The 23,423-nt window shown below is 40.1% G+C and overlaps 1 protein-coding gene across 6 annotated transcripts in view; it reads left to right on the forward strand.

The window, feature by feature from the left end:
• LOC124857760 (phospholipid phosphatase-related protein type 5-like) overlaps positions 1 to 23,423 on the forward strand; it is a 107,775-nt gene that overhangs the window by 50,375 nt on the left and 33,977 nt on the right. For 5 of the 6 annotated variants that reach the window (XM_047349184.1, XM_047349186.1, XM_047349188.1 and 2 more), the window contains one exon: positions 22,404 to 22,580. The exons of the other annotated variant lie outside the window; for it this stretch is intronic. In XM_047349184.1, coding sequence (XP_047205140.1) covers positions 22,404 to 22,580 — 177 coding nt within the window. The remainder of the gene's footprint in view (positions 1 to 22,403; positions 22,581 to 23,423) is intronic. 6 annotated transcript variants of the gene reach the window in all.

Consider the following 23,423-nt stretch of genomic DNA (forward strand, 5'->3'; position numbering starts at 1 on the left):
CTTCTTCTCCATCTCTGATCCACCCCACGACTGCAGAATCATCCGAGTATTTCTGCAGATGACAGGAGTCTGTCTTGTACTGGAAGTCTGAGGTGTACAGAGTGAAAAGGAATGGTGAGAGTACCGTCCCCTGTGGTGCTCCTGTGCTGCTGACTACCTGGTTTGACTCATAACACTTCAGTCTCACAAACTGTGGTCTGTTTGTCAGGTAGTCTTTGATCCAGGAGATTGTTGAGGCCTCCACCTGAGTCTTCTGGAGTTTCTGACAAAGCAAATCAGGTTGGATTGTGTTAAATGTTCTGGAGAAATCAGAGAACATGATCCTCACAGTGCTGCTGGCTTTGTCCAGATGACAGTGGGTTTGTTGAAACTGGTGTTTGATGGCATCTTCAACTCCAACTCCACAACGATAAGCAAACTGAAGGGGATCCTGATGGTTTACTGTTTGCTTTCTCAGGTGGGCCAACAGGAGTCTCTCTAGGACCTTCATGATGTGGGATGTCAGGGCAACAGGTCTATAGTCATTGAGGACTGATGGGTGAGTTTTATTTGGTACCGGAACAAGACAGGAGGTCTTCCACAACCCCGGAACCTACTTCTGGGCCAGGCTAAGGTTGAAGTGGTGCTGCAGAATCCCACAGAGCTGCTCTGCACAGCCCTTCAGGATTCTAGGGCTGACACCATCTGGACCTGCAGCCTTATTGTGGTTCCGTCTTTCCAGTAGTCCTTTGACCTGTCTTCTTGAAACACGTTTTTTTCCTCAAAAATATATTATTTTTCAAACTATTTTACTGTCCTTTTATTTCTTAAGCACTGCTATATTTTGTCCTCTAATATATCCCTGTAGTATTTTTTTACCCAACGGTTTTCCCTGAGCCCTTTTATTTCCCTTCTTTTTTATATTCCTCTGTCTCTGTATTGTCTTTTCCTCCTCAACATGCTCTTGGAAATGTAAATACGAGCTGGAACAGCGTTAACGCCTCAGCTTCTCTCCTATTGACTGAGGTCAAGCCTCTAGGAAGCAGCTGCTGAGCCTCATTATGACAGCCTGGTTCTGAAAAGGAGCTAGTAGAACCGGCTAACTTCTGTCATGTTGTTGCTAACAAGTCAGAAGCATTGTGGATTTAGTGGTAGATGCCGCTATTAGTTGGGATAGTTGACAGTATCCTGTTGACTAACTGAGAGAACAAGGCGTTTAAGAAGGTTTTCTCTTAAAATGGAGATATGATAGATGAAGTGTAATATACACTGCAGAAGGCATGATATGAAAATATATACTATATAATATGCTGTAAACAGTAAATTTGTACAAGGAGGTATATGTAAATAAATATGTACATATGTTACATGGCTATCAGAGGATGTAATGAAAAATAACAGCTTCAAAGTGAATAAATTACAGTTAAAGAACATTTTAAATTTCAATAAACACAGCTTAGTACAGCTTTCTGAGGAGATGAACAAAGTATACTTTCTGGTATATGTGTGCTTTCATCTAACATAAGCAGACCTCCAGGGGATTTCCAAAAGAAGCTTTAACAAACTCGGAGTTGACTTACATAGGAAAGCTTCCATTTCTATATATCAACGAGTTCAGCCAACTCTGAGTATCTTAATTTTGAGTTTAGTGCATTATGGAGTTCTGTAAGCCATCATCTATATTAGAAATTCAGTTGGGGTTGGTGGATTTTACCAGTCAAACATGCTAATTATTGCAACTAAATTACTAATATTATATAGTTTGATAATAAAAAGTCCAACTGACTGTGGAAATATTTGGTACATTCTTGTGTTGGTTGCAGTAATACTACAAAGATTTTTAATACCCAAAACAAGCATTTTACCACAAACCAAAATTATAATTTAAGATGCAATTCCAGGTTATACAATCACACATTTGACTCCATCCAACACCAGGCAGCAGCCAGGAACTCAATGGAGCAGGGATCAGAGATGGGTCATGTGAACCCAGGCTGAAGTTCTCCTGATGGACAATTTTAAAACTTTGTTAAGGTCCTAGCTCAGAGACAGACTGAAGCATAGACTGAGAAATCCACCTGTAAGCATTGTGGATCCATTTAAATATGTAAAACAGAAAAAAAGAATACATATTGTCCAAAGTTTTAGGCTCTTAACTTGGCTGTACTTTGAAGACCTGGGAGTGACGTACCAGTTCACACCACTTCCAACCCACAGGTTAGTTTTGAGCTGCATCACAATTGTTCATTACACTGCAAAGAATGATGGTAGTTTTAGCATATTGTGTATTGTCATTTATAAGTTTGTTAATATCCGTGGATGTTCATTTCCTCCAGGAGCAGTGATAAGAATGGTATAAGAATGGCGGCCCTGGGAAATGACAGCTTAAAAGATGAATGACTCCAGTCTGCGGTTTCACACAATGTCTGATGTAATTAAATCTAATTTAAAACAGGCCTGTCTTACTTCAGAGGATTTAACACCACCCAGCTTAGTGAAATCCTGTGTCTTATTGGTTCGTGCCCAGGTAGAACTCGTCATGATTGGAACGAGACATTCAGAACAGTGACTTCTCATTGATCAACACACCGCTGCCTAGCTGCATCACCAATATTCTTCAGGCAGAAACTAGTTGCATACAAATGTAGAGCGGTGGCTGGAAATGATCTGGAGATAATTTCTAAGTTAAACATCCAGTTTGGGTCAGCAAATCCTTCTGCAGCATGAGGCATTACAAAATCATTCTGCTATAATATACAGTGGTGATGAAAATGTTTTAGATCAACAAACAAATGCATATATTAGTGAAAACAAAAAGCAGTTTTTAATTGAAGGTTTTTATTAAGAAGGGGCTGTTCTGCTGACTCAGGAGCTGGAAGACTTGCCTTGGTAAATGGAATCATGTATTCTGTGGTCAACCACATATATCCGGTCATCTGTTCATGACCCCACCTACAGCAGGAGAATGATCCAAAAAAACACCAGCAGGTCCACCTCTGAAGGGCTTGTGAAAAAGAAAATAAGGACTTTCAGGTGGCTTTGTCAAAGACCTGACCTGAATCAGATTGAGATTACCTTAAAAAGGCATTTCATGCTAGAAAACCCTCAAATGTGGCTGAATTACAATGATTCTACAAAGATGAGTTTGCCCAAATTCCTTCACAATGGTGAAAAAGACTCACTGCAACTTATCACAAACAATTGATTGATGTTGCTGCTGTTTATTGCTGCCCAACCAGGTATTAGGTTTAGAGAACATTACTTTTTTACACAGGACAATGTAGTTTGGATGTGGGTTTTCCCCTTCATAATAAACTCGTAAATAATTTAAACACTACTTTTTTTGTTTATTTGTGTTATCTTTGTCTAAGATTAAAATTTGTTTGATGATGTGAAACATTCATAGAAAACAATTAAAATCACAAAGGGAACAAACACTTTTCTCACTAAATCTGCTTAGTGTAATATCCATGTACTCCCTGTGTTTTTACTCAGAGGGTTTCAGCTTGTCATATCATTGTTTGTGCATAGTCAGCTTTTCTTGGCATCAGATTTTGTGTTTAAAGTTAAAAATCCTTTCTTCACATGCCCACCTCTGGATTTGTACCAGCTTTTATTTTATTTATTTATTTTTATGCAGTTGTTTTATGCATTCCCTTGTCTCACTTTAAATGTCAAGTATACATTAGAGCTAAATCATAACAGGATTGTGACATATGTGAAGAGAAATGTTAAGATGCAGATATTTCTGTCTCAGTTTGTGCATTCTAAATAGGTTAGCCAGCAGGTTTTTGTGTGCTGTCAAACCCTAATAGTATGTGATTGGTGTTAATAGCCACACTGATTCATCTGGAGAAATCAGCTGAGCATACTAAAAAGCAATCATTTTGTTTTATCACACCTCTGTCACATATTACAGAGGAAGCAGTGCAACCAGTTCTTTCTAAGAAACCAAACACAGAATGAGTTTTGTGTTGTTTAAATGACTGAACCAATCTAGTTAAAAATTAGGATTTTACTTGGTGCTAACCCATGTAGGCTCATGGAAGTTTCTTTGTTTTTCTTTCTCTGTTCATCACCGTTAGTTTAGGACATTAATCCTGACAGCACCACTACAAAACATGGCCATTCAGAGACCTTTAAAGTGGTGTGTACTCAAAATGAAAAAAGGACACATAATAAGGAATAAAAAAAAAATTTAAATAATGCATCATAAAAAAAATTGTTTCTACTGAAAGCAGATTATATGGATAACTAATCTATAGAATGTTTCTCTGTTACCCATTAAAGGTTCATTCTACAAATCATGAAGTGAAAAACTGCTTACAGCTCATTGTTATTAACACTGCAAGGGGGTCTTCAGCAGCAGATAACTACAGGTACATATCGGTGAATTGAAAACTAAATTTGTTTAGTAATAATTCTGGCTTACATCTAATGAACCAAAATTCAGTTTCTCAGAAAGTAGAATATTACATTACACCAATAAAAAAATATTTTTAACTCAGAAACATTGTTATGACTTACACAATCTAGCAGGTAACTGCTGAATTGACAGTTACCCTCCACAAACAGGTTAAGCCACAAAAGATGATTGCTGCAGTATCCAAACGTTTTAACAGAAAGTTGAGTTGGATGGAAAGATGTGGATGAAAAAAGTGCATATGCAACAGGGACAAGTGAGCCCTTGATAGGATTGTGTGACAAAGTCAGTTTAACAGTTCAGTTGAAATTCACAAGGCATGGACCACATAACTACAAAAGCCTGCACACAGACGTAGGCCTGGACTGGGACCAAAACTGGCCCTGGCATTTTTGGGTATTCTGCCCACCTCTGCATCATAATGATAAAAACAATAACTTTAGGGCAATCTAAAATAGCACTGTAAGTTGGACTGCTCAGCATTATTCAAAAACCACGGCAAATGTAGGCGAATCTCTCTCACTTCCCTCCCAACACATACAACAGCCCTCCGTCTGCATGAAACATCTGTCTTTATATTAAATTGTACATAATGGTGACACATGCCATCTTATTATAGCACGAAGATAGCTTGTTTTTGCTACTGTAACGGTGAGGTTTCTCCTTTTGACGACAAAATATTGTGTTTTTCATGCTTAATTCATTCAGCTAGTTCTAATGTTTTCTGCTACATCTTACCGGGCTGTTAGTAGCTAACATGACCTCCTCCTCAATCTGGCCCTGCTGTGTCTAGTCTCCATTCTTCTCCTCCTCTGAATCCGCAGTCTTGAAGGCTACATCTTCCTCTGTTCTACAGCTGTGTCTCCCCAACAGCCTGTGCACTTGTGGTGCCAAATATGTCTGTAATTTTTTCACATTTCGCTGCATCTTCTCTACGCCCTTCTTGCGTTTCTTTGGTTTGTGAATTTTCTGAAGCCTCAAGCAAGGCTTGTGCCATAGATTAGGCCTGAGGCGCAGGGGTGAAGGCCACTAAGGCAGCAGCGGGGATGGGGAAATTACATCTAAAGGGTCTGAGATGAGAGGGAAGACTACATCAACCGGGGCTGCCTAAATCTTTAGGCTACATGGAGATTGTCGGGCAAACAGAAAAGTTCGGCAAAGGTATCTTTTTGGTGTCCTCTACCTCTGCTAGCGTTTCATTGGACCGAAGGAGGGAGGCATATGAGTTTGTTTCCCTAGATAATCTAGGCAGGCACCAGTGACAACTAAATGCCTCCAGAGAGAACAGGGTTGAGCCAGCGTATCAAAGTATACCCTCACCTTTGATTTTAATCTATTAAGTTAAAAGTAAAGTGGGTGTGCTGGATCCTCATGGTCTGATACTTCTGACGTTGGTTATTATGGTAGGTGATAGGTATTATTTAGTCAACTCAGAGGTAAGGAACGACACAGAGTCAGTTATACTTGCGGAGAGGGTAGCTGTGCAACACAAACTACGAAGTATTAGCCCCCTCTCTCTTTATTTATACATGCTTGGTCACACACAGTTCAAACATCATTCAGGGTGGGGGTGTTTGTGTGTGTGTGTGTGTGTATGTGTGTGTGTGTGTGGGGTCAGAAAGGTTAGGGTTCATCTGTCTTGGTTATAAACAAACAGAGGAAGTGGGAAGTGGGGACCTGGTGAATAGTCCCCAGATGCTGCTAGTAAAATAATAAAAAAATAATAAAAGAATAAAAGCATAACTCATTCTTGTGACCATCTCCCTTCCTGTAACATGTAAGGAGGGAAAAGCACTTAGATGAGTGATAAATAATACAAAAATCATAAAAACCCCCAACAGTTCCCCCCTGTTTTATCACGAATAAGTCATGAGTACATACATGTAAAATGAAACACTCTGTGTAAGCACAAACCCACAGGACGGAAAACAGATTATTTTGTGGGAAACACTTACACGGTCCCTCCGCCCCTAGACAACCACCAATCATGGCAGAGTGAAACAATATAATAAAACAAAGAAACAAAGTGTAATAATAAAAAATAAAAGAATTGAATCAAGCCTTGTTCATATCATCATTGCACTTTTTCTCATTTCACTTAAACAGCAACTTCTTTCGATTTTCTGCTATAAGGTCATTTTATGAAGTACAATTATGAATACACTCAGGCATTGAAGATATATTCATTTACAACATGTCATCATAATCATCTGCTTTTTGGGTCCAGTGTCCATCTTGTCCATCTCTTCTCGTGTGATGTTGCATCCTGTGGATCCTGTCTTAAACAGAGAAAGAGCCCTGCTACCAGGTTTAAGCTCAGGCTTATCAGTCCTGTCTACACGTCACAGAAAGCCATGCTAAAATGGGCACAGGTCAGTTGTTTTCTTCGCTGGTTTGAGATGTTGGACCATATGGGTTTCCAACCCCTTTGTACCCGGTCTTTCCCCTGTTACCCCGTCGGTTGGTTTGGCTCCTGTAACGGCAATATTAGCTTACAGTGGCTCTTGTGGATCCAGGATGGTCTCTCTGCAATTTTCAGAGCTGTCGGTGTGGTCAGGAGAACACGGTATGGCCCTCTCCAGTTCTTTCTGTGGAATGTCTTAATCAGGACCAGGTCCCCAGGCCTCAGGTTGTTCTGTGAAATCGGAGCAGAATTTACTGGCAGACTACTGGACAACTGTACTTCTTTTGTTTGTAACATTTTATTCATCCATTCAACTAATGATGTTTCCTGCTGTGCTTTTCCTATGTCATCCATTTCTGATGGCAATGGAAAAGGTCTGCCATGTACTATTTCAAATGGAGTGAGACCAGTTTGATTTGGAGTTATTCTCATCCATAATTTAACCAGAGATAGACATTCAGGCCATGGCCTCCCTGTTTCTTCCATTGTTTTCCTTAATCTATTTTTTATTGTTCCATTTGTTCGTTCAACCAGCCCAGCAGATTGTGGGTGGTAAGAACAATGTTTTTTTAACTGAAACCCTAATGCTTTAGAGCACAGTTCTATTACATTATTTACAAAATGAGTCCCATTATCTGATTTTATGATTTGTGGGATACCATATGCAGGGAAGAAATGTGTCACTAAACTCTTCGCTACTGTGAACGCATCACAGTGTTTTGCAGGGTACATCTCAACCCACTTCGAAAATGCATCTATGACCACTAAACAATATTTCTTTCCCCCTGACCATGATAACTCTATGAAATCCATGTGTATCGTGTGAAAAGGATGAATAGCTGCTGGGAACTGGCCTCTTTTGGGTCTCATGTTCCCCTGTGGATTATGTTTGCAGCAGATAATACATGATCTACAAACAATTTTCGCATAATCAGAAAAATGTATGGTATGGAAATGTAGATTTACTAAGTGTATCATCCCTCCTGTCGACACATGGGAAACCCCGTGTGTCGCATGGGCCACCGTGTTGTATAAATTCTTTGGTAATATTGGCTTATTTCCCAAATGATAAATGTCATCTTTCTTTATGGCCCCTCTATTCAGCCATGATTTAACTTCTGCAGCTGGTGCAGATTGTTGTGAATCTTTCAGCACATCTGTATCTATAAATAGGAGATCTGACATTTTCAAAGTGAGGGGAAGTCTCGAAGCTATTTTAGCAGAAATATCAGCAAAGGTGTTCCCCTTCGTTTCCATGGTTTCATCAGATCGATGCGCTTTACATTTTCAAAGTGCTGTCCTTGCAGGTAGCTGGATAGCTAACAGCAGTTGTTTTAACAGATTAAAATGTGTCAATTCTGTTCCAGCTGATGTTTTAAACCCTCTATTTTCCCATATTTTAGCAAAATGGTGAACAGAACTGAATACATATTGGCTGTCTGTATAAATGGTTAGGATTTTTCCTTCATATAGTTCACACGCTCTGATAACAGCATACAGCTCTGCAGTCTGTGCTGAGCATGTATGGGGCAGGGCCTGTGATTCTATCATTTTAGTTTCAGTGGTTAGTGCATAACCAACTCTGTTTTTTCCATATTCATCTTTTGATGCTGATCCATCTACAAAGATTATTTGTGAGTTCTCCAGAGGAGTCTGAGAGATATCTTGCCTAGGTTTTGTATCTTCCTCTACCTTTGTTTTACAAGAATGTGGTTTTCCATCTTCTGCTGTTGGAATTAATGTGCTAGGGTTCAGTGGACCACATCTTTGCAGAGTTATATTTGGTTGCGAGAGTAACAATAAGGTCAACGTAATATGCCTTGCATGAGTCAAGAAAGGAAGTGAAGTTTGTAGCAATATAAGTGACACTGAATGAGGAACTTTCAGTGTGAGCGGGTGACACAGCACAATTTCAGCTGTCTGTTTCACGACTTCTACTGCTGCGATGCAGCTCTGCAATAAATTTGGAAATCCAGATGCCACAGAGTCCAATTTTTTAGAATAAAATGCTAAAGGTCTGTTTTTGGAGCCAAATGGCCGGGTTAATACAGCTTTCACATATCCCTTACATGCATCTACACAAAGTGTGAAAGGCTGGCTATAATCAGGCAGAGCTAAGGTGACTGTTGTTTGAAGCAGATTTTTTAGCTCTGTGAATGCTACTTCTCCTTCCTTAGTCCATGTGATTTTGTCTTTTAAAGTCATGTCTTTGCCATAGATCATAGATTGCAAAGGTTGTACAATGGCTGCATAGTCTGGTATCCATTCTCTGCAAAAGTGACACAGTCCCAGAAAGGACATCATTTGTTGTTTAGTTCGAGGTTTTGGGGCTTCTTTTATAGCTGTTTTTCTACTACTTAGGAGTGAACGGCCATGTTGTGATAACATATGTCCCAAATAAATCACTTTCTCCTTGCAAAACTGCAGTTTATCCCTAGAAGCTTTGTGCCCCGTCTGGTAGAGATGTTTCAGAACTGTTATGGTAGCTTCCTCACAGTGTTGTTGAGTGTCTGAAGCTATAAGAATATCATCTACATACAACAGGACTTGACTATGTTCAGGCACCTCACAGGTGCTCATAGAGTATCTTAAGGCTTGTGTATATACATGTGGACTTTCACTGAAGCCTTGTGGTAGTCTGGTGTAAGTGTATTTTTTCCCTTTAAACTGAAAGACAAATAAATGCTGTGACTCTTCATACAGTGGTACTGTAAAGAAAGCATTGCTAAGATCTACCACTGAGAAATATTTTTTATCTGGAGTTAATGAATGCAGTAATGTATGTGGATTCGGGACGTCAGGAGCAGCATGCTCCACTATTTTATTTATCGGTCTAAGATCCTGAACCATCCTCCACTTTCCTGTGCTGGCTTTCTGCACTGGAAAGATAGGTGTGTTGCATGTAGCATCAGGTGCTTCCCTTAATATTCCTGATTTCAGCATGTCCTGTATTACTGGCTTAATACCCTCTTCAGCTTCTGGTTTCAAGGGATACTGGCGAACTACTGGCCTTTCTTCAGATATTAATTTAACCTTATATGGTGGAAACCCCTTTATAAGTCCTACATCAGTCGATGATTGGGACCACAGTTCAGGTGGGACAGCAGCTAAGGCAGGGTGCCTGTTGCTCTCTTTGCTTTGAGCTAGGCCCTGTATTTGTCACTTTGCCTCATCCAAATGTGTCTTTGGATGAACTTTGACTATCCACCCTAGAGTGAGTTTCCAGATTCCTGTGTTAGGATCTACTTTCCAGTCAGAGCTTGTTAATGCCTCATATCTCCCTCTTTCAGCACGCTGTATAAAGTTTTCTAATTCTTTCCACTGACCCCACACAGGTTTAGTTAATGACAGATGAGGTGTACTGCCTTTAAACTGTTGAAGCTGTCTTCCTGACAGTATGATTGAGGTGGAGGATTTCCCTGTTTTGGGGTCAACATACAGATGCTGTATGGTAACAGTCTGATTATTTTCTCTGTGAAAAACAGTATCATACTGATAATCTGGCCCTGCAGTATTTTTATATCTCATGGTTACATGGAGTTCAGTATCTAGCATGTACTGTGCCTCTTGGGAGCTTTGTTTTTCTCTGGTTCTCCTCAGCAGTTCTCGAGCTGTTGGTGTGGGGCCTAGATCGAGGGACCAGTAATAATGTGGCTGTGAGAGTTCATTTAGGACTAGGGCATCTTCTTCTACTACAGCTTTCATACCTGTTTCTGTTGATACTATATTTATATGCAACTTTTGCACAAGATCTCTTCCCAACAGGTTTACTGGGCATTTTTGACTTATCAGAACGGGAGTCTGACAAGTAAGTTTTGTCTCCGGTTCTGTTATTGTTACTGGTGCACTTAGGTAATGTACCTCTGATGTGCCAGCTGCTGATCTAACATGCACTGCGGTGTTAGAATATTTTACTCCGGGTGGAGGTTTAGTTAGCACAGTTCTACATGCCCCTGTATCACACAAACAGCTATATACTTTGCCATTTATTATGATGTTTTTATATGGCAAATCTTGCGTCCTACTTAGTGCTATAAGTTCCAATGCTGCTTGTATGTCAACTTCCTCCATTTCACTACTGTTTCTCTCTGCTAGTGGGGGAGGAGGTGGGGGCTGTGGCTGTAATTGTCAATTCTGGGTAGAGTTGGGGTTATACACCCGCTTTTCATTACATTCTCTTGCAAAATGTCCTGGCTCATTGCAGATCCAGCAGTTTTCATCTCTTGCGCCAGGGTTTTGTAAAATTGTCCTACATTCTCTAGCATAATGCCCTTTTTTTCCACACCTCAGACACACATTGCTCTGTGTGTAACTGTGTCGTGGCCCTCCTCCTCCTCCTCCTCTGTGACCTCTAAATCCCCTCCGTCCTCTTTGCCCGCTTGCCCCTGAGCGATGCAAAGCCATTAAACTGTCTTGCATTCCAAACGTATCTGTCTTCCTATCTTTCTGTGTTTTATGAGCGTGCTCCGCATATTCTAAAGCTTGTGTAACAGTTCCTGTATTTTGATGAACCCAGTGTTTATCTATATACCGTCTGAGTTAAATTTTAAGGCCTTGCAAAAAGGCTCTCTTCAACTGTTGCTGATAGGCTCCTGCCTCTGCTTCATCATATGGTATAGCAGAGTTTGCTCTAAAAACACGTCTCATCCTATCCAAGAAATCTTGTGGGTCTTCTTCCTCCTTCTGTTTGCATTGTGAGATTTTACCATAATCTGCTGTCTGTATATAAACTCTTCGAATTCTTTCAAAGAGTAAGCGTAAGGCATCCCTTAAATCTAGTGAATTATGTGCTAGTATGTCACCATTATCATCTCATCCAGTGAAACCTCCTGCTACTCTGCACCAGCAATGACCAAACAGCTGGGTAAAACACTGGAGCATTTCTCTGCCATTAAGATGAAAGCTTCCTCTGAGTTCTGTAATAGCGTCTAGAAATTCTTCCACGCCTTCTTGTATTGATTGGATACCTTTTAAAGCAGCAGTTATGTCTTCCTGTGTCCATGGTCTATATACTAGAATAGTTGGCGGCTGTCGGTGATTAGCGTCACCTATGTTTGGATTTGCTACCTCAACTAGAGGGAATGTGTCTCCCTCTAAATTTATTTCAGATGGATGAAATTTCTGTTCGTGAGCCATTAAGGCTTCGCCTGGGTACATGCTAGTAATTGCTTTCTTATCTTTACTCCTAGTTCGCACTCCTGTACCCCCCCAGGAATTAGGAGACCAGGACTCACTAGAAGAGCTCTGTTCTTCTGTTTTAAAAGCATTGCTTATTTTTTCTTGCTTACTTATAGAAGTTGTAGGAACTGCTACAGCTCCTTCTATCTCTCCTCCAATTTGTTGTGCTCCAGCCTCCTGGCCTGCTTCCTGCACGGCAGGGGGCCGAACACCTCGCTTCCTGGTTGCGACCACTGTTTCCTCATGTGGGCGCACCAAGACTGCAGCTGTCAGCTTCTCCTTCCGTTTCTCCTCCTTATCTTGCCTCTGCGTGTTTCTTAATTTACTTTGTTCCAGCCATTTGTCTGAGAATTTATACTCGACCTTTCTCTGTTCCTTTTTAGTTGGTTTCTTGGTTTTCATTATTTCTAATTTTAAATCCCTTTGTAATTTTAAGATATCGTTAATATTTAGTTTACCCAAGAAACCATGTTTTTTGTTCCATCTATGACAGATCATACCTGCTCCTTCTACATAGTTCTCCATAAACTTTACATGCCCTTCTAAGTTAATTAGTTTACTTTGTTTCTCCCCCATTAAGTTTAATTTTAGTTCACAATACTATAAATGTCCCAGATAGAAGTTCACTGGCATGAGATTCAAGGAGAGGACATTAACACGCCCTTCTACTGCGACTAATTCGCAGCGGTGTTAATTTTCTGGGATTAAACCCGACCTTTATCTCCAAGAATCACCAATATGTCTTTCTATTCTGGGCGAAAGAAAACACAAGACCAGCAGAATCTTGCTATGATTCTTCCAAAATGCTTAGTCTTCCGAACACACACAACAGCACTCACCCAGTCAGTATTTTAACATATTTATGTCCCTTCAGCAATATGTATGGTCGACCTAGCTTAGTTTATGAGCTCTCTTTATTATTCAACACTTAATTTCATTCCCTTCCGGCGGAATGTTACCAACCAAGTTATCCAGTTTCACTTTACGGCGCCTAGTCGTTTTTAATCTCTTTACGGCGAGATCCTACCTAAATTTATCACTATTTCTTTGCGGCGAAATAAAATCTTTCCAATGCAGTGTCCTTACGGCGACACACTACCAAACGACTTTTAAGTACTTTTCTTCTTTCATTTATATAGCGCTTACTTTTATCTCATGTACTGTATTTTAAAACTGTCTCACCTCGGAGTTGACTTCTAGGTGACTCTGTCGGACATCCAGAGTCACCCTGGCATCGAGCAAGACAATAATCCACCGGCCAGATGCGAACGTCACACACCGGGACTTTCAGCCACCAGGCCTAGGTGCGGCTGTGCGGCAGCGCTTAACTCGACATCAGGCTGTTCCCGGAGATCCGCCAGTCACTGCAAAGAAAGATAAAATCAGTTTAGTTCTTATAATATCCGGCTCGAAGGACCAAATTAATTATAGGTATTATTTAGTCAACTCAGAGGTAAGGAACAACACGGAGTCAGATGTACTTGCGGCAAGGGTAGCTGTGCAACACAAACTACGAAGTATTAGCCCCCTCTCTCTTTATTTATACATGCTTGATCACACACAGTTCAAACATCATTCAGGGTGGGGGTGTGTGTGTTTGTGTGTGTGTGTGTGTGTGTGTGTGTGTGTGTGTGTGTGTGTGTTTGTGTGTGTGTGTGTATGTGTGTGTGTGTGTGTTTGTGTGTGTGTGTGTATGTGTGTGTGTGTGTGGGGGGTCAGAAAGGTTAGGGTTCATCTGTCTTGGTTATAAACAAACAGAGGAAGTGGGAAGTGGGGACCTGGTGAATAGTCCCCAGATGCTGCTAGTAAAATAATAAAAGAATAAAAGCATAACTCATTCTTGTGACCATCTCCCTTCCTGTAACATGTAAGGAGGGAAAACACTTAGATGAGTGATAAATAATACAAAAGTCATAAAAACCCTAACAGTAAGACTTAAATGCAGAGAGGCGAGTAGACAGGCGGAGTAAAGGGGGAAGGAATTTAAGCATGAAATACCTTACTAAAACCATGGACAAGCAACTGGAGCTTTGAGACCACCATAGAACTATAGGAGGACAAGTGATATGGATATGGAATAGTTTAACATAGGTTCTGGTGGAAAGGATAAACAGAAGCCTTTAGCTAGTGGGAGAGTGAATAGGTGGCATGAGAACAAGGTGTGACCAATTAGCGCAGATTTAGAAAACCGAGTAAAGATGACCACAGAATAAACACAGAGGGAGCCGAACACGAACACAAAAGGATATACCAATCACTGGAAAAAGGGCTAGCACAATATAAGACTCTAAATCAAATACACAAAATGAACTAAGAAAATGAACATCAACCCCAACTTTGATGTTGGGGTTGATGTTAAAACACCCAGATTCTCTCATCATTGTTCATGGGGGTTTTAATATAGCAAACCTCTCCAATGAACCTCCAAAATACAGACAACATAGTAAGTGTCCTCTCAGGGATAAAAACACAATGCACCACTATTACACAGCTTTAAAAGATGCATATTTTGCTGTCACCAAGGGACGCTTTGGGACTTTCTGATCACTCTCTGCTTAATCTCATTCCAACCTATTGGCAGAAATGAAAAACTTATGAGTGTGTGGTTTGGACTGTTCGGAAGTCAGGTGATACAATGCCTGCCTTGACCACACAGATTTGAGTGTTTTTTTAGCCTTAACCATTGAATAGGCTTGCTGAAACTGTCACTTCTTACATTAGTTTTTGTTGGGACATGTGTATGCAAACCAAGATCTTTCGTGCATAAAACAACAGTAAGCCATGGTAAGCATGGTTCACTTCAAATCTGAGAAGCTGCTTTGGACCAAAAGAGATGCTTACAGCCGTGGAGCCCGGGCAGTGTATAAGCAGGCCAGGAACAAGCTTACCAGGGAGACCAGGGTATCACAGAGAAGCTACAGCAAGAAGCTAAAAACAGCTTCTTAGATAACAACACAGAAGCACGTTGGAAAGTTCTGAAAAAAAATCACTATCTACAGGGGACCACTCCCCCACCCTGAGCAGAATACTCATCCTTAACAGTTTCTGTTACAGGTTTTAAAAACAACCGTTGTCACTCTGACACAAAAGTGTCTCAAGCACCAACCACCCCCTATCCACATGACCCCAACCGGGATTTAAAATCTCAGCAAAAGACGTAAATTGGCTCTTTCAGCATTAGAAGACCAGGAAAGCTCTAGGATCTGACAATGTCTCCCCCTCATGGCTAAGAGCATGCACTGAACAAATGGCCTCATCTTCACTCAGATCTTCAACAAGAATCTGGAGTTGTGTGAGATTCCCTTGTGCACTTCACCACTCCACCATCATCCCAGTCCTCAAGAAGTTCACCATCATGGGGTTTAATGACTACAGATCTGTTGCCCTGACGTCTGTGGTCATGAGATCATTTGAGTGAAGCATCTAAAAGACATCACAGACCTCCTACTGGTGATGGTAATGTTGCATCACTTCAGTGGTCATGGTTTTCAGCAATCTTTGATTCACTTGTTCATATTGTGTATAGTTGGTCTTGCTTATTTTTTCATTTTGCTTGGTTGTTTAGTTGTATTGTTCTTGTATAGCAGAGTTTGTTTATTGAAATATGTGTGACTTTGAGTTCACTTGTTTTGGTTAATGAAGTCTTGTATTTTAAGAAATTGTGTAAATTTATTCCATGTGTGTACAGAGTTTTGCTTTTCAGTAATGTCAAAGCTTGGCTCACCTCTTTCCCTATTGTCCTAATACCACCACCTTATTGGGCTGGTATTCACCGGGCAACACTTAACAGACTGAATTATTATTTAATTAAATAATATTTGTGTGTTGTCCTGCGATGGACCTGCGACCTGTCCAGGATTTACCCTGCCTCTTGCCCGTAGACTGCTGGAGACAGGCACCAGCTTCCGCGCAACCCACTATGGAATAAGCGGTAGAAAATGACTGACTGACTGGATATATTCATATTAATAATCACAACAGTTGGTTTAGGTTTGGTCTTTATTTATATTAAAGTCTATTCCACTTCACTGCACCTGTCTACTACCAGCACTGTGGTCCTCTCATATATCCCTCACTTACGCATCACTGCTACAAAACCAATAACTCAATAATGCGTCTTAATTTCATGCTGCGCTATGCAGACAAACTGAGTACTAATGAAGATTCACTCACATTGGCATGTTGAATGCTTGAAGTGGTTGACATTGCTGGGTAGTTAGCTCTGTTTATTGATTAATTCAGCTTGTAGTTAACACCTAGAGGCACTCATAGGCTGTGTAGAGAGCAAAGAAACTTCAAGCCTGATATGGTCAGTGGACGATTACCATGGAAACTGCATGTCAAGAATGTATAAACAATGATAATGGAAACATTTTTAATACAGAAATGTGGGCTTTATAAAAAGACTGTTTAATATCTGCTTAAAAGATATTTTCAAAAAGTGATTTTAATCTGACAAACGAGCCTCATTGGAACACATAATTAATTGAATATGACTGTGGATGGACGGATGGATGGACAGACATAGATATTACTGTGAGAAGAAAATATGATCATTCTTAATAATAATGACAGTCAGAATAAATTAAATAGAATGAGAAAATAGAGTTGATTTTATTGTATCTACAGTTTCATAAAATGCTGGGGTTTTGCAGAACTAAATTGCAGGTAAAAGTGTCAGAGCCGCATGGTGACAGGAAGTAAAACAAAACGGAGAAACAAAGAAAGGTGGAGAAAAGTGAACTGAACTGAGGAGCAGAGCCTGCTGGTGGAGGAGAAGAGAGGAGCGTTGAAAGGTAATTTGGTCCTGGGATCACGGTAGGAATAAACAGACATTCCCAGCAGATCAATGTATCGTTCCCTCTGCTTCAGTACCAGCCTGGAATGTGAGCAGCTCTGGTACCTGCTGCAATCAGAAGCTAGAGAGGAGATAGCAGAACACCAGAGACGTTCTCCACAGACGGGGAGCGTTGGAGATGACCATTTAGGCTTAGGCTGCTGACATCATGTTCAATACAGCAAATACTTATTCACCTCATTTACATCTTCGTTCTATGTATACAGTGCTTAGATCATTGGACTGTATCTTGTCTAGAATTTGTTTTTAGGTATGCATAGCATTTCACAGTCTGTAAATATTTAAATAATTTTATACCATATTGATTGTAGTTTTGTTCACTTTTAATTCGTGGTTATTTATTATTGTTTCTTTTTATTTATCCTTTCTAATATTACCTTGCTAAAGGTGTATATTTAATCTGTCCTGCCGCCTAAACTATTTAATTACCCCCTAGGGGGATGATGAGGTTAATCTTATCTCTATATTAATAGCTGTATGATTATTTCTTAGTCAGCAGCTCGTTGTTGGCTGACATTTCAGACACTGAGATACACCCTATAGCTGTCAGTGATCATGCTCCTGTCTCCTTCTCTAGTAAATAAGAAAGAAAACCCACAAAGCAAAAACTGGAGGTTTAATACATCATTGCTTAAGGATGAAGAATTTATCAAATATTTTAAAGGAGAGTGGACTTCATATTTGGAGTTTAATAACCTCCTGGGGACATCAACTTCTGTTCTCTGGGAGGTAGCTGGGAGGTAGGGAAAGCTGTGATGAGAGGTAAAATAATCTCATTCTCATCACATAAGAAAAAAATGAAAACAAACGTATTCAAGATTTAGAAGAAACCATTAAACTGTTAGAAGCTTCCCAGGAAGAGGAAATGCAGAGTAAACTACATAAAGTCAAACTAGAATTGTCTCTCAGGTATTAAAATAATCTGTAAGCCCTCGCAAAAAGACTAGTAAAGGTAATTCCTCTCATGTTACATCCTGACCAAACTAGTTTCATAAAAGGGAGGCATTCATCCACAAATGCACGCAGATTACTTAATTTAATAGACTATTCCTACAGTGAAATATATTATCTCTAGATGCAGAAAAAGCATTTGATAGAGTTAACAGAAAATTATTTTTGCAACCTTGACTAAATTTGGTTTTGGAAGCTCTTTCATAAACTGGTTAAAAATATTATACAGTCCCCCAACGGCACACATCAGGACCAATAATCAAACATCTTCCAGCTTCTTTCTTCAGAGGGGCACACTAGGCAGGGATGCCCACTTTCCCCCTCATTATTTGCAATTCTTATTGAACCACTAGCGGCAGCAATCAGGCAAACTAATGATATTAAAGGCAGAAAATCCATGAATATTGAACATAAAATCAGTCTTTGTGCAGATGATGTATTACTCTTTCTCCAGCATTCGCAAACCTCTGTCTCTCAGGTAATTAGATTGATAAATTCTTTCTCAAGAATTTCGGATTATTCTATAAATTGGTTGAAATCGACAGTTCTTCCAATTAACTGTTCTTTCCACAATTCCCTTAATGTACAAGTACAGTCAGGGAATATTAAATACTTGGGTATTAATGTTTCTCCTAGATTGGCAGACTTAATTCAATTTAAATTAAAAAATACTTTATTAATCCCAAAGGGGAATAAAATGTTGTTGTAGCTCATTATGAAGGTTTCCTCAAAGAGTCGTAGATGCTGATGGCTGTGGGCAGGAAGGATCTCCTGTAGCGCTCCGTCTTACAGCAGATCTGAAGAAGCCTCTGACTGAACACACTCTGTTGTTGTAGGACAGTCTCATGAAGAGGATGCTCAGGGTTCTCCATAATGTTCTTCATTTTATGAAGAATCCTTCTTTCCACAATGATCTCCAGAGGTTCCAGAGGAGTCACCAGAACAGAGCCAGCCTTTTTTATCAGCTTGTTGGGCTTTTTAACGTCCCTGGTTCTGATGCTGCTTCCCCAGCAGATGATGGAGAACAGATCACACTTTCCACAACAGACTTATAGAAGATATGCAGCATCTTGCTGCAAACACCAAAGGACCTAAGCTTCCTCAAGAAGTACAGTCTGCTCTGTCCCTTCTTGTAGATGGCTTCACAGTTGCATCTACACTCTAGTCTGTTGTCCAGGTGAACACCAAGGTATTTATACTCCTCCACCACCTCCATTTCTTCTCCCATGATGGAAATAGTTTTTGACTTATTCCTGTTTCTCTTAAAATCTACAATCATCTCCTTTGTTTTAGTCACGTTCAACAAAATTAAATCACATCCTGCTTTTAAAAAAAAGAGGAAGATGATCTCGCTAGATGGAAATCTCTGCCCATATCACTCATGGGCAGGGTTGCTTCAATAAACATGATGGTCTTGCCAAAAATCAATTACTTATTCTCAATGATCCTAAATAAACCGTCATCTGACTGGTTTAGATCTCTGGACTCCTCCATCACTACAGTTCTTTGGAAAGATAAACCCCTGCGTATTAGCTTAAAAATGCTGCAAAAGACCAAAGATAAAGGAGGACTAGATCTGCCTAACTTTCATCATTACTTCTTAGCCAACAGGCTACATTACATCTCAAAATGGTTTAAACACAGTCCTCTAGATGAACCCTGGCTAGACGTAGAACAGACATTATGCAATAATATTAAGAATTCAGATCTATTTATTAGCTCAAATATAAAACAACATGAATGCTTTAAAACACTCAATATCAGCACCTCTCTGACATCATGTTGGGAATATCTAATATCTCTTCACTAATCCCATGCGGACGCACACCCATCTGGAACCCTGACATCCTACAATACTATGAGGCAACTGTGGCTCAGTAGGAAGAGTAGTCGTGTTGCAATCAGAAGGTTGTGGGTTCAATTCCAGCTTCCTCCTGCCATATGTCAATGTGCCCCTGGGCAAGGCACTTAACCTCAAGTTGCCTACTGATCTGCGTATCGGTGTATGAATGTGTGAGTGTTAGTGAGTGCGATTGGGTGAATGTGATGCTAGTGTAAAGTACTTTGAGTGGTCTGTATGACTGGAAAAGCATTATATAAATTCAGTCCATTTACAATAATATGATAAACTTTCCAGATTGGAGGAGTAAAGGAATTGAATACCTGGAACATATATTTGAAGGAATTCAGTTCATCCCATTTAACAGATTAATTATACAATATGGGATGGACAAGAATACATTTTTAGAATATCAACAAATTAAATCTATAATAAAAAATAAATTTAGGCTTAAAAACTTTGGGTTACAAATGCCATCAAGTGTATTAGAGTTCCTAAAACTCCACCCCCAAATTAATATCTAAGACATACAGGACACTTTCTAATATAGACGAATCAATTTTCCTTCCTATTATGAAATGGGAGGTGGACTTATCAGTTAACTTTGACCAAACATTTTGGTCTCAGATATGTTCCAGAACTTTTAAAATGATAATAACACCAGTCTACAATTAATACAATATAAAATCCTTCATAGATTATACTATACAGGTCAACGGATGTTCAGGATGGGTTTTACACCTAACATCTAATACTTGCTTACACTGCACAGGCAATATACCTGACAATTATATCCACGCACTATGGTTATGGACACCTGTTCAGAGGTTCTGGCGCCTGAAATGTGAAGACTTATCAAAGTGTCTGAGATGTAATATTTCACCTTCCCCCTCAGTTTGCTTGTTGGGCAACTTAGATGATGTCACCATAGAGACAAATTCAGCTCACATGGTTTTCACTGCCTTAGGTATTGCTAAGAAAACTATCCTCATGAATTGGAGGGGGGGGATCAGGGTGGTGGGCTAGAGGGTGGCGTGGGGGACTGCAGCGTGTGGGGTGAGGGGGTTGTGTCCTCTTCTTCGATGTGGGGTCACCAGCATCTGGATCGGCTGAGCGGCGATGGTAGAGATGAGCTGGATAATGTTTCTTCCTGGGCTAACGTTTCAATGGCAGTGATGTGGTGTGTCTGTGTGGTTGCGGGGGCGGGGTGGGGGACGCCGGCCTTGAGTGCTTGCCGCTGGCCGGGGACCTCTTGCCGGGTGAGTTTGTCCCGTCTTGGTGTGGGGTCGGGGGCTCCGTTGTGAGCTCAGTGCTCGACGGTGTCTGCCCTGTTGCGCCTGTGGGTGGGGGCTGGGACAGCATTGCGTAGGGCCCTTGCCTTACTGTCGCAGTGTGGTGGGGGTGGGACGCGGCGGAGGTGCTTGGAGCGGGGCTGTGATACACAAATGTTCTATATTGAGCCGCATTTACCTCTAAATACATCTTGCATTCATAAGTACCATGCACCTTTCGGTAAAAAGGCTGGTAATACGAAAATTTCTGCAGGTGTAGAAGCAAGCAGGGTGATATCTTGTATTCTCTTCACCCTTTTTCTTTTTTCCATTCTATTCTCCTTCTCTCCCCTTTTCCTTTTTGCCCCCCTTTCTCTTTCGTGCTTCATTTGTTTCCTTTCCATTTCTGTCTCCGTGTCCGTAACAACTGAAATAATCCCAAACCAGTTTCTAATAAAGTTTCTTTTATAAATATCAAGCAGTGCTTTAAAACGTTAGCTGTAATGCTCCACTTGTGAAAGTAAATCTGTTGGGCTTTTTCCTGGCACTCAGACAACAATTCTGAGTGCTTCTCTGCCGGACAGGACACGGTAAAAATAATAATAATTGTATGATTGTTATATGTTTAGGGGGTGGATCCATGCACGGTCGAGCCATTAGCGTTTTATTAATTCACTGTTGTTCATTATTTGGAGAATATCTCTCCTTTCTCTCCGTCTTTCCACCATCATCTCTGCTTAAGGCTCACTAAAAGTCCTCCTCATTGCTCTTAACATTTCCTCACGATAGGAGCTCTCAGAAGGCCTAAGATGCTTTGTGAATAACTTTTATCTTCTCGAGGAAATTCTAAGAAAAATCTTAGAATTCGAGAAATTCTAAGATTTTTCTTAGAATGACGTCACTAGGAGCTACTTTTAGTCTTAGAATTCTTTATGAATACGGGCCCAGATTAAATGCTGGCTTAAAGTAATTCAAAGCCATTTTTAACTTTGTAACTCTGTTTATGAGACTTTTCCCTGCACGGACCAAACATTCTTTCACTACAGGACCTTGTGAAATGTTCTGCATCAAACCAACAGGCCAAATTCATGCTTATAAATATTAATAATTCAATTTCCTGTCCTATTCTTTTGTTATCCAAGACCACCTCCTCTCCTTACCCTTTTTTCTTTCTTTACTCGCTGCTCTCTTTTCCATTTATTTCCAGTTTGTCACTTTTGTTTGGGCAATAATTTTGTCTTTACTACTAAAATGTGGAATAGAAAACTTAATTGGTAATTTAGGATTTTATGATTGTGATTTAAAAAAAAAGCAAAATAACTGGACACAATTTGATTATATTATGTTATAAAATGGGAACATAAATGCTGTAACTGAAATCAATTAAAATTGGACCTGTTTGTTTGTGCCCTGAGCTGACATTTTTTTGTGGTACACAAATAAACAGAACAATCGGAAAAGGTCTGATTTCTAATTCAAACATATCTTTGTCCTGGCAGATGTATGTGACTTGCACTGTGCAGGCCAAGGGGACTCGTTTGGCCAAGCCAGTCATGTCTCTTGGGTTCATGTGTCTTGCCTTCCTGACTGGTCTGAATCGTGTTGCTGAATACCGCAATCACTGGTCTGATGTCATCGCTGGCTTTATCATCGGCATGGCCATCGCGACGTTCCTGGTGAGAATTGCACACTGTGCCTTCACAGTAAGGGGATGTCTGTCGCCTCCACACAACACCATAGCAGTGCCTGACGAAGGTGTTGTTTTGGTTAATTAGAGAAACAGAATACATGCTCTGAGTTGGTGAAACTGTGGGTTAGCTTTTTGTCATTGTAGGTTTTCTAGTCCTTAGACAATAAAAGCCTGTTGGTGTCCTCAAGAGGTTTAGGGATGTGCACCACAGATAAATTGTTAATATTTATACGGCTGTGAAAATATATTTTCCCTCTTATTTGTAAATTTAATATTATTAAGGGGGGGATATCCATTATCCTTAATAATATCTTCAATAACTTTATCTTTGATATATTTAATATCAGATATAAATAGCCTGAGTAAATACCAAAACATTGTTTTCAAATAAGGATTTAATTCAGTTAAAAATGCTTTATTAATTCCAAAGGGAAATTAAATTTAATTCAATTCAATTCAGTTTTATTTATATAGCACCAATTCACAACACACGTCATCATCCCCTCCTCCTGGATGAGCATGTAGAGACAGTGGACAGTCACTGGTGTTGACTTTGCAGCAATCCCTCATACTGAGCATGCATGAAGCGACAGTGGAGAGGAAAAACTCCCTTTTAACAGGAAGAAACCTCCAGCAGAACCAGAACCAGGCTCAGTGTGAGCGGCCATCTGCCACGACCGACTGGAGGTTTGAGAGAAAAGAGCAGAGAAAAAAAAAGAAAACACAGAAGCACTGATCCAGGAGTACTTTCTATAGGAAAGAAAATTAAAACATTAATGGTAGAAGTTACTTTAGTGGCTTCATCTAGGAGAGGAAGACAGCTAAGCAG

The sequence above is a fragment of the Girardinichthys multiradiatus genome, chromosome 21, assembly GCF_021462225.1.
Source record: "Girardinichthys multiradiatus isolate DD_20200921_A chromosome 21, DD_fGirMul_XY1, whole genome shotgun sequence".
Classification (NCBI taxonomy): domain Eukaryota; kingdom Metazoa; phylum Chordata; class Actinopteri; order Cyprinodontiformes; family Goodeidae; genus Girardinichthys; species Girardinichthys multiradiatus.